This window comes from Macrotis lagotis, chromosome X (genome assembly GCF_037893015.1).
Source record: "Macrotis lagotis isolate mMagLag1 chromosome X, bilby.v1.9.chrom.fasta, whole genome shotgun sequence".
NCBI lineage: Eukaryota > Metazoa > Chordata > Mammalia > Peramelemorphia > Peramelidae > Macrotis > Macrotis lagotis.
In genome coordinates, this window is record NC_133666.1 from 588,514,759 (window position 1) to 588,529,529 (window position 14,771).

The 14,771-nt window shown below is 34.5% G+C and overlaps 1 protein-coding gene across 1 annotated transcript in view; it reads left to right on the top strand.

The window, feature by feature from the left end:
* NSMCE2 (NSE2 (MMS21) homolog, SMC5-SMC6 complex SUMO ligase) overlaps nt 1-14,771 on the top strand; it is a 281,655-nt gene that overhangs the window by 105,185 nt on the left and 161,699 nt on the right. The window contains exon 4 of the mRNA XM_074201685.1: nt 411-567. Coding sequence (XP_074057786.1) covers nt 411-567 — 157 coding nt within the window. The remainder of the gene's footprint in view (nt 1-410; nt 568-14,771) is intronic.

Below are 14,771 nucleotides of genomic sequence, written 5' to 3' on the forward strand. Positions count from 1 at the left end.
TGGTATTTGAGTCACTTCATAACCTGCCCTTCCTCCTATTTTCCAGTACTTTACCTTCCCAAATCTTCACATATGTTGCAGTCCAGTGACACTGACTTCTTTGCAGTTCCTAAATGATACTATCTCTCAACTCAAGGCATTTTTACTGTTTTTTCCCTATGTTTGCAATTCTCTGCTCTCTGCTTTCTGACTTCCTTCAACTCCTAGTTAGGAGTCCAACCTTCTACTGGAAGCCTTTTTTGATCTTATTTGTCTTTCCTCTGGTGATTGTTTCCAGTGTCCTGTATGTTTGTACATAGTAGTTTTTAATTTTTGGAAGATGGACTCAGTTTCCATAAATGTGTTTTTTGAGGATAGGGCATTTTAGTGCTGGTTAGCTATCAAGAATGTGTTGTCTTTTTTTTTTTTAGGTAAAAGATAAAGATTACCTAAATCTAACACCAAATCTAAAAGCCTTAGTTGAAGAGAAATTAGTGGTTTTGAAAAACAACAACAAAGAAGACGATTTGAAAAAAGATGACAGATTTGTGCAGTTTCGCAAAGAGCTGAGAAACGTCAAGAAGCAATGTAAGTATTTTGAAAAGTTATTTTGTAAACTTCAGTACACAGCCAGACACTGAAAGATACTTATTTAAATTTATAATCAAAGGAATATGTTCAGTATTATCAAAAGTCTCAGGGTGACTAGGTGGCGCAGTGAATAGAGCACTGGCCTTGGAGTCAGGAGTACCTGGGTTCAAATCCGACCTCAGACACTTAATAATTACCTAGCTGTGTGGCCTTGGGCAAGCCACTTAAGCCCATTGCCTTGAAAAAAAAATCTAAAAAAAAAAGTCTCGGGTTGACAGAATTTGCAGACTACTGTGACTTTCTATAAGACCACTTACTCAGTTGTGCTTCCTTTTGAACCAGTTCTTTTATTATATTTTTGTCTCTTCTTTCATTTGTTTCAGATCAGTTAGTTGAATAACTAAGTAAGAATGTTAAGGAAATTTCTCAGCTTTTTTTCAGTCATAAAAATGCCATTCTTTTTTATATTTGCATTTTTACAGTTTTAGAGTAGTCAGTCAGTCAATGAACATTTATTAATAACTAACAATTAACTATCCTCTGGTCACTGTGTTAATCTTTGGAGATACAAAGAAAGATGATACAAATTGCTATATTCATGAAAGCTATATACAGAATAAATGGAAATAAATCTCAGAAGGAACTTGTGTATGTGTAAATGGTGAATGGGGAGAGGGAACCCAAGAATGTTAGAAGCTTAGATATAGAGATATGGAGAGATGGTGTTCCAAGCATGGATAACAGTTAGTGACAAAACAGTTAGTGACAAAGTCTTCAACTGAGAGAGGAATTGTCATATTCAAGGAAGTGCAAGTGGACTAATGTAGCTAAAGTCTAAGGGTCATAAAGGAATGGAAGGTGTTAGAAGGCTAGAAAGGCAGGATGGGGTCCAGTGATGAAATGGCAGACAGAGCAATTTATATTTGATCCAGAAGGTTGTAGAGCGCTATTGAAGGGAGAAAAAAAAAGCACTTCAGCATCTGGGTGGAGAATGAATTGCAGCCAGGTCATTAGTCAACAAGCATTTCTTGAACATTTATTTTATGCTAGGTATCCTGTTAAGCCAAGATTACCTTGTGTTGGACACTGTGCTAAGTACAGGCAAAAAGTAAAGCAGTCCCTGCCCTCAAGGAGCTTACATTGTCATGGGGAAAACTGAAGTCGGGAGGGGGAGGTATCTAGGGGATGCTAAATTTAGAGAAGGAAACATAACTGATATGGAATCCTACATTACTCTCCCTTCTCTCCCCCTCCCCCACGCACACATGGAGGATTTAGGACAGAAAAGAAAGGACCCAGAGGCCAGTTAGGCAGCTGAAGCTTGATGGTGTAGCCTGGAGAATAGAGGAAGTGGAAAGAAATCATTAGTGTGGAGACCTTTGAGAAGGGAGACTAATTGAAAGACTTGCAGTAGTCTGGGCAACAGGAGAAGATCTAATACTATGCTGCATAGAAGGTGCTGGTTTAACCTTTGAAGAGGGAATTTCTTTCTATGGAGTTCCTTAAACCAATGAAACATAAATTCTGTTCCTATCCTTCTCAGTAATGGGGTGAACATTTATCTCTTTAGTAGTTTATAGTCTTACAGTCCCACCATCTATTTCATTTTCATATTATGAAAAAGAGTGCTGTTGCATAATGTTAGGCAAATGATTTGCTTCATGTCCTTATTTATACTTTGTGATATGATTTCTTATTTTGAAAGAGACTTTTACATATAAGCATTTCCATTAAACTGATGCTGAGTTCTTTAAAAAAGGATTAGGGAAGCTCTTGTCTATTTAACAAAAGCTTCAGTTTCACAATTTCAAATGTTTTGCAATTTTAAAGAGACCTTTGCTTTAACTTCAGATTTATATGATAATGATTTTCAACTGTATATTCTTAAATTTAGTTTCTATTCATTGTTACAGTATTCTATACTCTGTTAACTCGCAGATGGTTGATGTTATTGTAATTCAGTTGTGGTTCTTAAATGTGCAAGGGAATTTGCCTTTTTCCTGTTTATAAAGATAATGTGTTTTACTTCAAGGGCCAAGGCATTTAGTTGTGCTTAGTGATTTTCAGATGTTATATAATATAAACTGACAGATTATCTGGAAATTGAAATTTCTTCCCATTCCCTTCACTGCTTGCTTCTCTTTTGAATGGAGGTTTGCGTATAATATAGTTATATCTAACATGTGAGCAGTAGCCCTAATTTCATGAAGTTTTATTCTATGGGACACATCTTTTCTTCCTCTTGTTCTTCCTTCCCTTTTATTTTATGCTTCCCCATTATCTTTTCCCTGTTTGCCATTTCCCCCCTTCTTCACTCCTTCTGTTTCCTTTCCTGTCCTTTTCCTTCATCCTTTTTAAAAAAGAGAAAACTAATTTAAAAAAATTACATACATAGAGAAACATTTTCCTATACTGCAGGTAATGGGAATTCCTAAATGAAAAATAATGCAATAATATTCTTTTATGGTCCTATCTAGAATATATTTCAATTATTTAAGATTTTTTGAAAACTTTTCAATGCTTCACTGATATCAATCATCTTTTATGTAATCCTTTATTTTTAATTTAAGTTGATTGTTGATGTCCAATAGCTGGAAAAACTCTTTCATTCCTATGTTACATTGAAGACTCAGTACTTTCTTTCTGAAGCGATCAATATTTCATCTATTGATGTTTTCCATTAAATTTTTAAAAAAGTTTTACATCTTTCAATTAACAAGTATTCAATAAGTAAAGGGGGCAGCAGTGGATAGAGTACTGACCCTGGAGTCAGGAGGACCTGAATTCAGATCTGACCTCAGACACTTAATAATTACCTAGCTTGGGCAAGCCGCATTGCCTTGCAAAAAAAAAAAAAACCCAAATAAAAAAATAATAGGTAAAGCATTTATTTTGTGCAAGGCATTGTGTTAGGCATTGGGAATAAAAACTTATAAATTAAACAACAAACTGCTTAAAGATCTTACATTATATCAAGGCAGACAACACATATATTGCAAAATTATATATATATATATATATATATATATAATTAAGTACATATATTAAATTACCTAGTAATTAATTTTGATAAATGTTATTTGATAAATTTATTTAGACAAACAAAGGTGATTAATTGATTTACTAAACATATGATTTGGCAGAAAGCCAAATTGGATGTAGTTTGTTTGAAAAAATTAAAAGTATAAAAGTGTGGCAAATAAAATCCAAGAAGAAAAGATTAAAATTTAAAATAGACATAATATAATGGAAAGAACATTATCTCAGGACTCTTAGAATTATAGATTATAGATTTGAGATATACATTCAAAACCTCATTTTATAGAAGGATAAGGAGGGATTTGCTCAAGATCTTTCAACTAGTGATCAATTGTTATTGATGTCCTTGGATTCCAAATTCAATGCATTTCCTACTATATCACATTAGGCTTGTCAGTATGTTTCAATCTTAGGATTCAAGTAAAAGGACTGTAGTCTTTAATCTTGGCTCTCCAGCAAATTAGCTATATTACTCTGAGTAAATCACACCATGTTACTAAACCTTAATCTTGTTTATAAAATGAAGGAATTGAACTAGATTTTAAACAAAGTTCTTCCAGTTCTAATCCTCTGTGATTCTCTGATATGTAACTTAGAGAAAATAAGAATGAGGATCTACTTCTCATATACAAGGACATAACTCATAGAAGATGATTATCAGTGCATCTCCATTTCCAAGATAGAAATAAATATGAATTATTTTAAATTATATCAAAATTATCCAGACTTTGGAAATTAAAAGTAGTGTTAAATGGCCTCAAATAAAGTTGATATGATCTTGCCTGCATTAAAAGAAAGATTTTGACCATATCACTGAAAATTATATTTCTATTGCACTCTATCCTGGTCAGATCAAATGTATAATATTCCTATGTCTAGTTCTGTACACCCCTTAGGAAGGATCTTCCTAAATATTATTCAGAGGGAGATGACCAAAGTGAAAGTGGTATTCAGGGGCGGCTAGGTGGATAAAGTACCGGCCCTGGAGTCAGGACTACGTGGGTTCAAATCTGGTCTCAGACACTTGGTAATTACCTAGCTGTGTGGCCTTGGGCAAGCCACTTAACCCCATTTGCCTTGCAAAAAAAAAACCCTAAAAAAAAGTGGTATTCAAAACTTTGTGACACAAGGATCAGTTGAAAAAAACTTAAGACTTTAGCTGGGAGAAGAAAAGCCTTAGAAGAACATCATAATTTTACTCAAATATTTGAAGGAGCCATGTATGGAATCACAAAATCTCAGAACTGGAAGATAGGTCAGAGACCATCAACTTTGGGTCAACTTGTTTCCTCATAGGAAATTCTTTTTATAACAATCCCAACAAGTCTGTTCTTGGAATTCTCAAAGTACAGGGAACAAACTACATCCCAAAGCAACGCATTATGTTTTTGGACAACTCTCATTTTGGGAATCTGCTGAATCTGCATCTTTCTCCATCCTGCCTATTAGTTCAGGCTCTGGTCAGGCAGAACCTTGTTTAATCTTCTACATGACAACACTTTAAGGACTGCAAGTAGAGGACTCAATCATGTTTAATTCTACTGTACTTGTAAAAATTGTCTCAAAGACCACAAAAAAGTTCTGATGTTTATATGTAACATTTTCTTAATTTTCAGTTATCTTCATTTATTTTTAATCTCATTTCATTTCAGTGGGGAAAAAGATATCTTTTGAGCTCATATTTGAATTCCAGGAATGTAGTAATTATCATCTGAATTGGGATAGCAACTGAACCTGCCATCTCACTGGTGGAGGAAACTATCAAGCAAAGAAAGAATTCCAACAATGTCCTCAGCTTAGTATTACTCAGTTGCCTAAAGCACTGAGAGGTTGACCTGGGACCTGTCCAAGATCAGCATCTGTCAGGTGCTGCTCCTGAACCCAGGTGGTCCTGATTTTGAGACCTGCCTCTGTATTTGCTTTATATGCTGTCTTTCTGGTTAATGTGCCCTTATTGAGCTCTTCCTTAATAATAATAAACTGAGCTCAGCTGGGAGGCACAGTGGTTAGGACCTTGACCCTGGAGTCAGGAAGATCTGAGTTCAAATCCAGTCTAAGACACTTAGTAGTAGAATGACCCAGGTCAGCTCACTTCATCTCTGTCTGCCTCTTTTGTAAAATGGGGATAACAATAGCACTGATCTCCCAGATTTGTCATGAAGATCAAAAAACAACCCTTCTAAAGCTTTTAGCACAGAATCTGGCACATAGTGGGCTCTATTTTAATTGTTACTGTTATTATCTAGTTATATATGTAGTAGTACAAGAAGCATTATGAGGGGATATAAAAAATCTAAATTTAACAGATGGTTAAATTTAATATAGTACTTACTTGATTAGTATTGATTTATTGGAATATTCCACATCTTCATACTTCAGAAAGGTATGAAAAGATAATATCAAGTAGCCCATGCTAAATGCCAAAAAGTAATATTGTATAGGCTGGAATTGCTGGCAAAGGATTAATAGAAAAGGTAAAATTTTACCTGATTGTTAAAGATTGTCTAGAATTGGGATACTCAAAATTGGGGTGGGAGGACAAGCTTTTATGTGATAACAGTAGAGGGAAAAATTTAGAAACTGAAGTGAGCCTATTTTTGGGACAATTAAGTCCAGTAAAAAAGCCGGAGGACTTTGCATATGATCTTAAAGACAAACATGTGGGAGTTTGTATTTGATCCTAAAGATTTGCTGAATGAGGGAGTGATATGGTCAGACTTGAACTTAAGAAATTTCACTTTGGGAGCTTTGTTGTCACTGGATATTAGATGGAAGAGACTATAGGGAGATCATTTAGGAGGTTGTTGCAATAATCAAGGGGGGAAGGAATAATAGTCTAAATTAGGATATTTATAGTGTAAAAGAAGAAAAGGCCCTGAATGTTGTAGAAAGAGACATTTTTTCTTTATTAATTTCTTATATTAATTTTTTTTAAGTTTTTGCAAGGCAGCGGGGTTAAATGGCTTGCCCAAGGCCACACAGCTAGGTAATTATTAAGTGTCTGAAGCCGGATTTGAACTCAGTACTTCTGACTCCAGGGCCAGTGCTCTATCTACTATGCCACCTAGCCGCCCCTCTTACATTAATTTTTATAAATTTTGAGTTTCCAGTTCTCTCCTTTCCCCACCTATTGGGAAGACAAACAATAATAATACCTGTTCTACATGTGAAGTTATGCAAAACATATTTCCTTATGGCCATGTTGCCAAAAGAAAAAAAGGCTTCAATCTGAATTTAGAATTCATCACTTCTCTTTCTGCTATGAGGTGGCTAGCACTTTTCTTTCTTTTTTTTTCTTTTCATCCATTTGTACATGTGTATTTCCAAGTTACAAGGTTTCCTTCCACCCTCCCTACCCACCCCACCCCATTAGTTGGGAACAGTCAGGTTAGCATTTTACATACACATTTTGTTAAACATATTTACAAATTAGTAATTTTTGGCATGAGGAATTAGGATTAAGGGAAAGAGATACAATAATAGATAATTTTTATAAAGTGTTCATCAGATTCAGTAGGGGTGTTTTTTTTCTTTATGCTTTGTTTTGTTTTTCTTCCTCTGGTTGGGGATAATATAGTCCATAATCTTGTCAGAAACGGTTGTCCTAGCTCTCTGGACTGCCAGGAGGGGTTGCTTCCATCAAGATGTTCATCTCATAATGTTGTTGTGTAAATTGTTCTCTTGGCTCTACTAGCCCTTCACTCAACATCAGATACCGTAAGTCATTCCATGCTTCTCTAGAGTCTGACCATTTATTGTTTCTTATAAAACAATAATATTCCACAGTATTCATGTACCATAACTTGTTTAGCCATTCCCCATATGATGGACATCCTCTCAGTTTCTTTGCCATTACAAAAAGGGTTGCTATGAATATTTTGGAACATCTAGGACTGTTTTCCTTTTTTATACAATTACTTCTGGGTTTAGTTTTGGAATTGGAATTGCTGAGTCAAAGGGTATGAACAGTTTTATTACTCTTTGGGTATAGTTCCATATTGCTCTCCAGTAAGGTTGGAACCATCCTCCCACAACTTCTCCAACATTGATCATCTTCCCTTTCTCTCATCTGGGTTAATCTAATAAGTGTGAGATGATACCTAATTGTGTTTTAATTTGAATTTCTCTAATCAATATTGATTTGGAGCATTTTTTTCATATGCCTATGTGTGGCTTTAATTTCTTCATTTGAAAGCTGCCTGTTCATATCCTTTGACCATTTATCTATTGGAGAATGACTTGTGACCTTATAAATTTAATGCAATTTTTTATATATTTTAGAAATGAGAACTTTATCAGAATTCCTGCTTGTGAAGATTGTTTCCCAGCCTTTTGCTTTTCTTTTAATTTTGGCAGCATTGATTTTATTAGTACAAACACTTTTGAATTTAATATAGTCAAGGGGTGACTAGGTGGTGCAGTGGATAGAGCATTGGCCCTGGAGTCAGGAGTGCCTGAGTTCAAATTCGGTCTGAGAAATTTAATAATTACCTAGCTGTGTGGCCTTAGGTAAGCCACTTAAGCCCATTGCCTTGCCAAAAAACCTTAAAAAAATTAATATAGTAAAAATGATTAATTATTAGTTTATAATGTGCTCTAATTCTTGTTTGGTCATAAATTTATCCCTTTTTCATAGATCAGATAGATAGAATATTTTTTGGTCTACTAATTTCTCTATGGTATCACTCTTTATGTCTAAATCTTGTACCCATTTTGATTTTATTTTAGTATAGGGTGTGAGATGTGGATCTATGCCTAGTTTTTACTATATACACTTTTCCAGTTTTTCCAACAATTTTTGTCAAACAGTGAATTCTTATCCCAGATGCTGATGACTTTGGGTTTGTCAAATAGTGGATTGCTGTAGTCATTTACTGTGTTTTCTTTTGAATCTATCCTAATCCACTGATCCATTACTCTATTTTTAAACCAGTACGAGGCAGTTTTAATGAATACTACTTTATAGTATAGTTTTAGATCTGGTAGAACTAAGGCCACCTTCCTTTACATTTTCTTTCATCAGTTTCCTTGCTATTCTTGCTCTTTTGTTACTTCAGATGAATTTTCCTAGCTTGATAAAGTAGTTTTTTGATAGTTTGATTGGTATGGCACTGAATAATTTAATTTGGGTAGAATTGCCATTTTTATTATATTAGCTCCATCTAACCATGAGCATTTGACATTTTTCCAATTATTTAGAACTGATTTTATTTGGGTGAGGAGAACTTTATAATTGTTTTCATACAGTTTCTGGGTTTGTCTTGGAAGGTAGATTCCTGAGTATTTAATGCTGTCTACAGTTACTTTAAATGGAATTTCTATCTCTTGCTCATATATAGAAATGCTGATAATTTTTGTGGGTTTATTTTATATCCTGCTACTTTGCTGAATTTAATTATTTTCAGTTTTGCAATTTTCCCCCCCAAATCTTGCTTCCCTCCCCTGCCCCCCACAGAAGGTAGTTTGCTAGTCTTTACATTTGCATAGTATGCATTGATCTAAGTTGAATGTGATGAGAGAAAAATTATATCCTTAAGGAAGAAACATATAGTATGAGATATAGCAGAATTACATAATAAGACAATTTAAAAAAAAAAATTAAATTGGGGCGGCTAGGTGGCGCAGTGGATAAAGCAGCAGCCCCTGGAGTCAGGAGTACCTGAGTTCAAATCTGGCCTCAGACACTTAATAATTACCTAGCCGTGTGGCCTTGGGCAAGCCACTTAACCCCATTTGCCTTGCAAAAACCTAAAAAAAAACCTTAAAAAAAATTAAATTAAAGCTACATAGAAAGTCTTTGGCCTTTGTTCAAACTCTACAATTCTTTCTCAGGATACAGATGGCATTCACTATTGCAGATATCCCAAAATTGTGCCTGATTACTGTGCTGTTGGTATGAGCCAAGTCCATTAAGATTGATCATCACTCCCATGGTGCTGTTAGGGTGTACAGTGTTCTTCTGGTTCTGCTTATCTTGCTTGGCATCAGTTCATGCAAATTCTTCCAGGCTTCCCTGAATCCCCACCCCTCCTGGTTTCTAATGGAACAATAGTGTTCCATCACATATACCACGGTTTGTTAAGCCATTCTCCAATTGATGAACATTCCCTCAGTTTCCATTTCTTTGCCACCACAAACAGAACTGCTACGAATATTTTTGTAAAAGTGTTGTTTTTACCCTTTTTCATAATCTATTCAGGGTATAGATCCAGTAGTGGTATTGATGGATCAAAGGGTATGTGCATTTTTGTTGTCTTTTGAGCATAGTTCCAAATTGCTCTCCAGAAAGCTTGGATGAGTTCACAGCTCCACCAACAATGTCTTAGTGTCCCAGATTTCCCACATCCCTTCCAACATTGATAATTGTCCTTTCCGGTCATATTGGTTAGTCTGAGAGGTATGAGGTGATAACTCAAAGATGTTTTAATTTGCATTTATCTAATAAATAGTGATTTAGAGCAATTTTTCATATGACTATGGATTGTTTTGATTTCCTTATCTGTAAATTGCCTTTGCATATCCTTTGACCATTTGTCAATTGGGGAATGACTTGTCTTTTTAAAAAAAAATTTGACTCAATTCTGTTTATTTTAGAGATGAGTCCTTTGTCAGAAACACTAGTTGTAAAAATTGTTTCCCAATTTACTACATTTCTTTTGAGCTTGGTTACAGTTGTTTTGTCTGTGCAAAAGCTTTTTAATTTAATTTAATTGAAATTACCTAGTTTATTTTTAACTATGTTCTCCATCTCTTTCTTGTTCCTAAATTGCTTCCCTTTCCATAGATCTGACAAGTAAACTATTCCTTGACCTTCTAGTTTGCTTATAATATTGTTTTTTATGTCTAGATCCTATATCCATTTTGATCTTATCTTGATAAAAGGTGCAAGGTGTTGGTCTAATCTAAGTTTCTTCCATACTAACTTCCAATTATCCCAGCAGTTTTTATCAAAGAGGGAGTTTTTATCCCAATAGCTGGACTCTTTGTGTTTTATCAAACAGCAGTTTACAATAATCATTTCCTGCTATTGCACCTAGCCTATTCCACTGATCCACCATTCTGTTTCTTAGCCAATACCAGACAGTTGTGATGACTGATGCTTTATAATATAATTTTAGATCAGGTAGGACTAAGCCACCTTCTTTTGCACTTTTTTCATTATATCCCTGGAAATTCCCTTTTATTTCTCCATATGAATTTACTTACAACTTTTTCTAACTCATTAAAGCAATATTTTAGAATTTTGATTGGTAGGGTGCTAAACAGGTAGTTTAGTTTTGGTAGAACTGTCTTTTTTTATTATATTAGCTCGACCTATCCATGAACAGCTGATGTTTGCCCAGTTATTTAAATCTGATTTTATTTATGTGAGAAGTGTTTTGTAATTGTTTTCAAAAAGTTTCTGAGTCTGCCTTGACAAGTAGACTCCCAGGTATTGTCTGAAGTTTAGATCTGGTAGGGCTAAGCCACCTTCTTTTGCACTGTTTTTCATTAAATCCCTGGAAATTCTCAACTTTTTATTTCTCCATATGAATTTACTTACAATTTTTTTCTAACTCATTAAAGTAATTTTTTGGAATTTTGATTGGTAGGGCACTAAACAGGTAGTTTAGTTTTGGTAGAATTGTCATTTTTAGGCGCAGCTAAGTGGCACAGTGGATAGAGTACGAGCCCTGTCAGGAGGAGTCAGGAGGACCTGAGTTCAAATGTGACCTCAGACACTGAATAATTTAGCTGTGTGACCTTGGGCAAGTTACTTAACCCCATTGCCTTAAATAAATTGGGGTGGCTAGGTGGCGCAGTGGATAAAGAACCAGTCCTGGAGTCAGGAGTACCTGGGTTCAAATCCGGTCTCAGACACTTAATAAGTACCTAGCTGTGTGGCCTTGGACAAGCCACTTAACCCCATTTGCCTTGCAAAAAAAATAGAATTGTCATTTTTATTATGTTAGCTCAACCTATTCATGAACAGTTGATGTTTGCCCAGTTATTTAAATCTGATTTTCTTTGTGTGAAAAGTGCTTTGTAATTGTTATCAAAAGGTTTCTGAGTCTGCCTTGACAGGTAGACTCCCAGGTATTTTATATTGTCTGAAGTTACTTTGAATGGGATTTCTCCTTCTAGCTCTTTCTGCTGCATCTTGCTAGTCATATAGAAAAATGTTGAGGATGTATGAGAATTAATTTTATATTCTAAGACTTTGCTAAAGTTGCTAATCATTTCTAGTAATTTTTTAGATGATTTTTTTTTTAATTCTCTAGGTATACCATCATGTCATCTGCAGAGTGTGAGTTTTGTCTCTTTCTTCCCTAATTCCTTCAATTTATTTTTCTTCTCTTATTGCTGAAGCTAACATTTCTTATTGAATAGTAGTGGTGATAGTGGACATCCTTGTTTCACCCCTGATCTTATTCGGAATGTCTCTAGCCCAACCCCATTGCATATAATGCTTGTTGATGGTTTCAGATAGATACTGTTTATTATTCTAAGGAACAATCCATTTATTCCTACCATCTCTAGTGTTTTTAGTAGGAATGGGTGCTGTATTTTGTCAAAGGCTTTTTCAGCAGCTATTGATATAATTATATGATTTCTGATAGGTTTGCTATTGATTTAATTAATTATAATAACAGTTTTTATAACATTGAACCAACCCTGCATTCCTGGGATAAATCCTACTTGGACATAATGTATTATCATAGTGATAACTTGCAATCATTTTGCTAAGATTTTATTTAAGATTTTTGTATCTATATTTGTATCTATATTAATCAGGGAGGTTTTCTTTCTCTGTTTTAACTCTTCCTGGTTTAGGTATTAGTATCATATTGGTGTCATAGAAAGAGAGAGGCAGAGTTCTGTCTTTACCTATTTTTCCAAAGAGTTTATATAGAATTGGAACCAATTGTTCCTTAAATGTTTGATAGAATTCATTTGTGAATCCATCTGACCCTGGAGATTTTTCCTTAGGGAGTTCAATAATGACTTTTGAATTTCTTTTTCTGAGATAGGGTTATTTAGGTATTTATTTTCCTCTTCATTTAACCTGGAAAAACTTATATTTTTGTAAATATTCATTCATTTCACTTAGATTTTCAAATTTATTGGCATAGAGTTGGGCACAATAATTCCGAATTATTACTTTAAATTCCTCCTCATTGGTGGTGATTTCGCCTTTGTTTTCTTCTTTCTTTTTTTTAATCAAATTGACCAGAGGTTTATCAATTTTATGTTTTCATAAAAACAGTTCTTGATTTTATTTTTTAGTTCAATAGTTTTCTTTCTTTCGATATTATTAATTTCTCCTTTAATTTTTAGAATTTCTAATCTGGTATTTAACTGGGGGTTTTTAATTTGTTCTTTCTCTAATTTTTTAGTTGCATATTTAGTTCATTGATTTCCTCTTTCTCTAATTTATTCATATAAGCATTTAAAGATATAATATATCCCCTGCCAGCCACCTTGAGTGTCTCCCATAGATTTTAGTATGTTGTTTCATTATTGCCATTATCTAGGATAAAATAATTCTTTCTATAATTTTTATTTGATCCCCTTATTCTTTAAAATGAGGTTATTCAGTTTCCAATTAGTTTTGGGTCCATATCTCCCTGGCCCATATTGCATATGACTTTTAATTGCATTATGATCTGAAAAAGATGTATTCACTATTTCTGCCTTTCTGCAATTAGTTGTTAGGTTTTTATGCCCTAGTACATGGTCAATTTTTGTGTAAATGCCATGTACTGCAGAAAAAAAGGATATTCCTTTCTATCCTCAAATCAATTTCCTTCCTAAGTCTATCATGTCTAGGTTTTCTGAGGTAAAATTTTCACAAGAAGTTTGGGAAAGGATATATATTTTTTGAAAAGGCATTATAGGTTCCTACATGTTCTAAAATGTTCATAGCAGCCCTTTTTGTAATGGCAAAGAATTGGAAATTGAGGGGATGCCCATCAACTGGGGAATCGCTAAACAAGTTAAGGTATGTGAATACTTTTGTCCTACAAGAAACAATAAGTGGTTGGACTCTAGAGAAGCATGGAATGACTTACAGGATCTGATGCTGAGCAAAGGGAGTAGAACCAAGAGAATAATTTACATATCAACATTATGAGATGAACAACCTTGATGGAAGCAACCCTCTTGGCATTCCAGAGAGCTAGGACAACAGTTTTTTTTTTAAATATTTTTTTAAAATTTGTTTACACATTACTAAAATATTCTTGTTTATGTATGTAAACATAATAATAAAAATAATACCCCCACACACAAGTATAAAACCTCATGAGAAATAAAGTAAAAGAAAGAGAAAAAAAATACATTTCAGTCTTTATTCTGATACCATCAGCTCTGTCTCAGATGGATCACATTCTTTATCATAAATTCATCATCGAAGTTACTTCCATATTTTTCCACAGTTACTGTTGCTGATTGTAATTCCCTCCATCCATTCCTCCCCACTACCATCTATTATATTTTCTCTCTCCTTTCATTCTGTTCCTCTTCAAAAATGTGCTGTGGGGCAGCCGAGTGGTTCAGGGGACAGAGCACCAGCCCTGGGACCAAGAGACCCCAAGCCCACACCCCACCCCAGAGACATAGCAACTGCCCGGCCCTGTAGTCCCAGACAGGCCACCCAATCCCACCATCTTGCAAAAAGTAAACACGAAAATGTGTTATATCTGATTATCCTCTCCTATTATCTACCCTCTCCTTTATCACCCACTTCCTGTCCCCCTTCTCTCCTTTTTCTTCTAGATGTCTATACCCTATTGAGCATGTATGCTATTTAGGACAACTGTTTATGGACTATATTATCCTCAACCAGAGGAAGAAAAACAAAACAAAACAAGAAACACACAGGAAAAAAAAACCCCACCCCTACCAAATCTGATGAACACTTTATAAAAATTATCTCTTATATATCTCTTTCCCTTAATCCTAATTCCTCATGCCAAAAATTACTAATTTGTAAATATTTTTAATAAAATATGTATGTAAAATGCTAACCTGACTGTTCCCAACTGAGGGGGGGGAGGGGTGGGAAGGGAGGCTAGAGGGAAACTTTATAACTTGGAAATATACATGTACAAATGGATGAAAATAAATTTTAAAAAGTCATATAAGGTTAAAAAAAGGCTTTTTAGGGAGTGAAAAAGTGA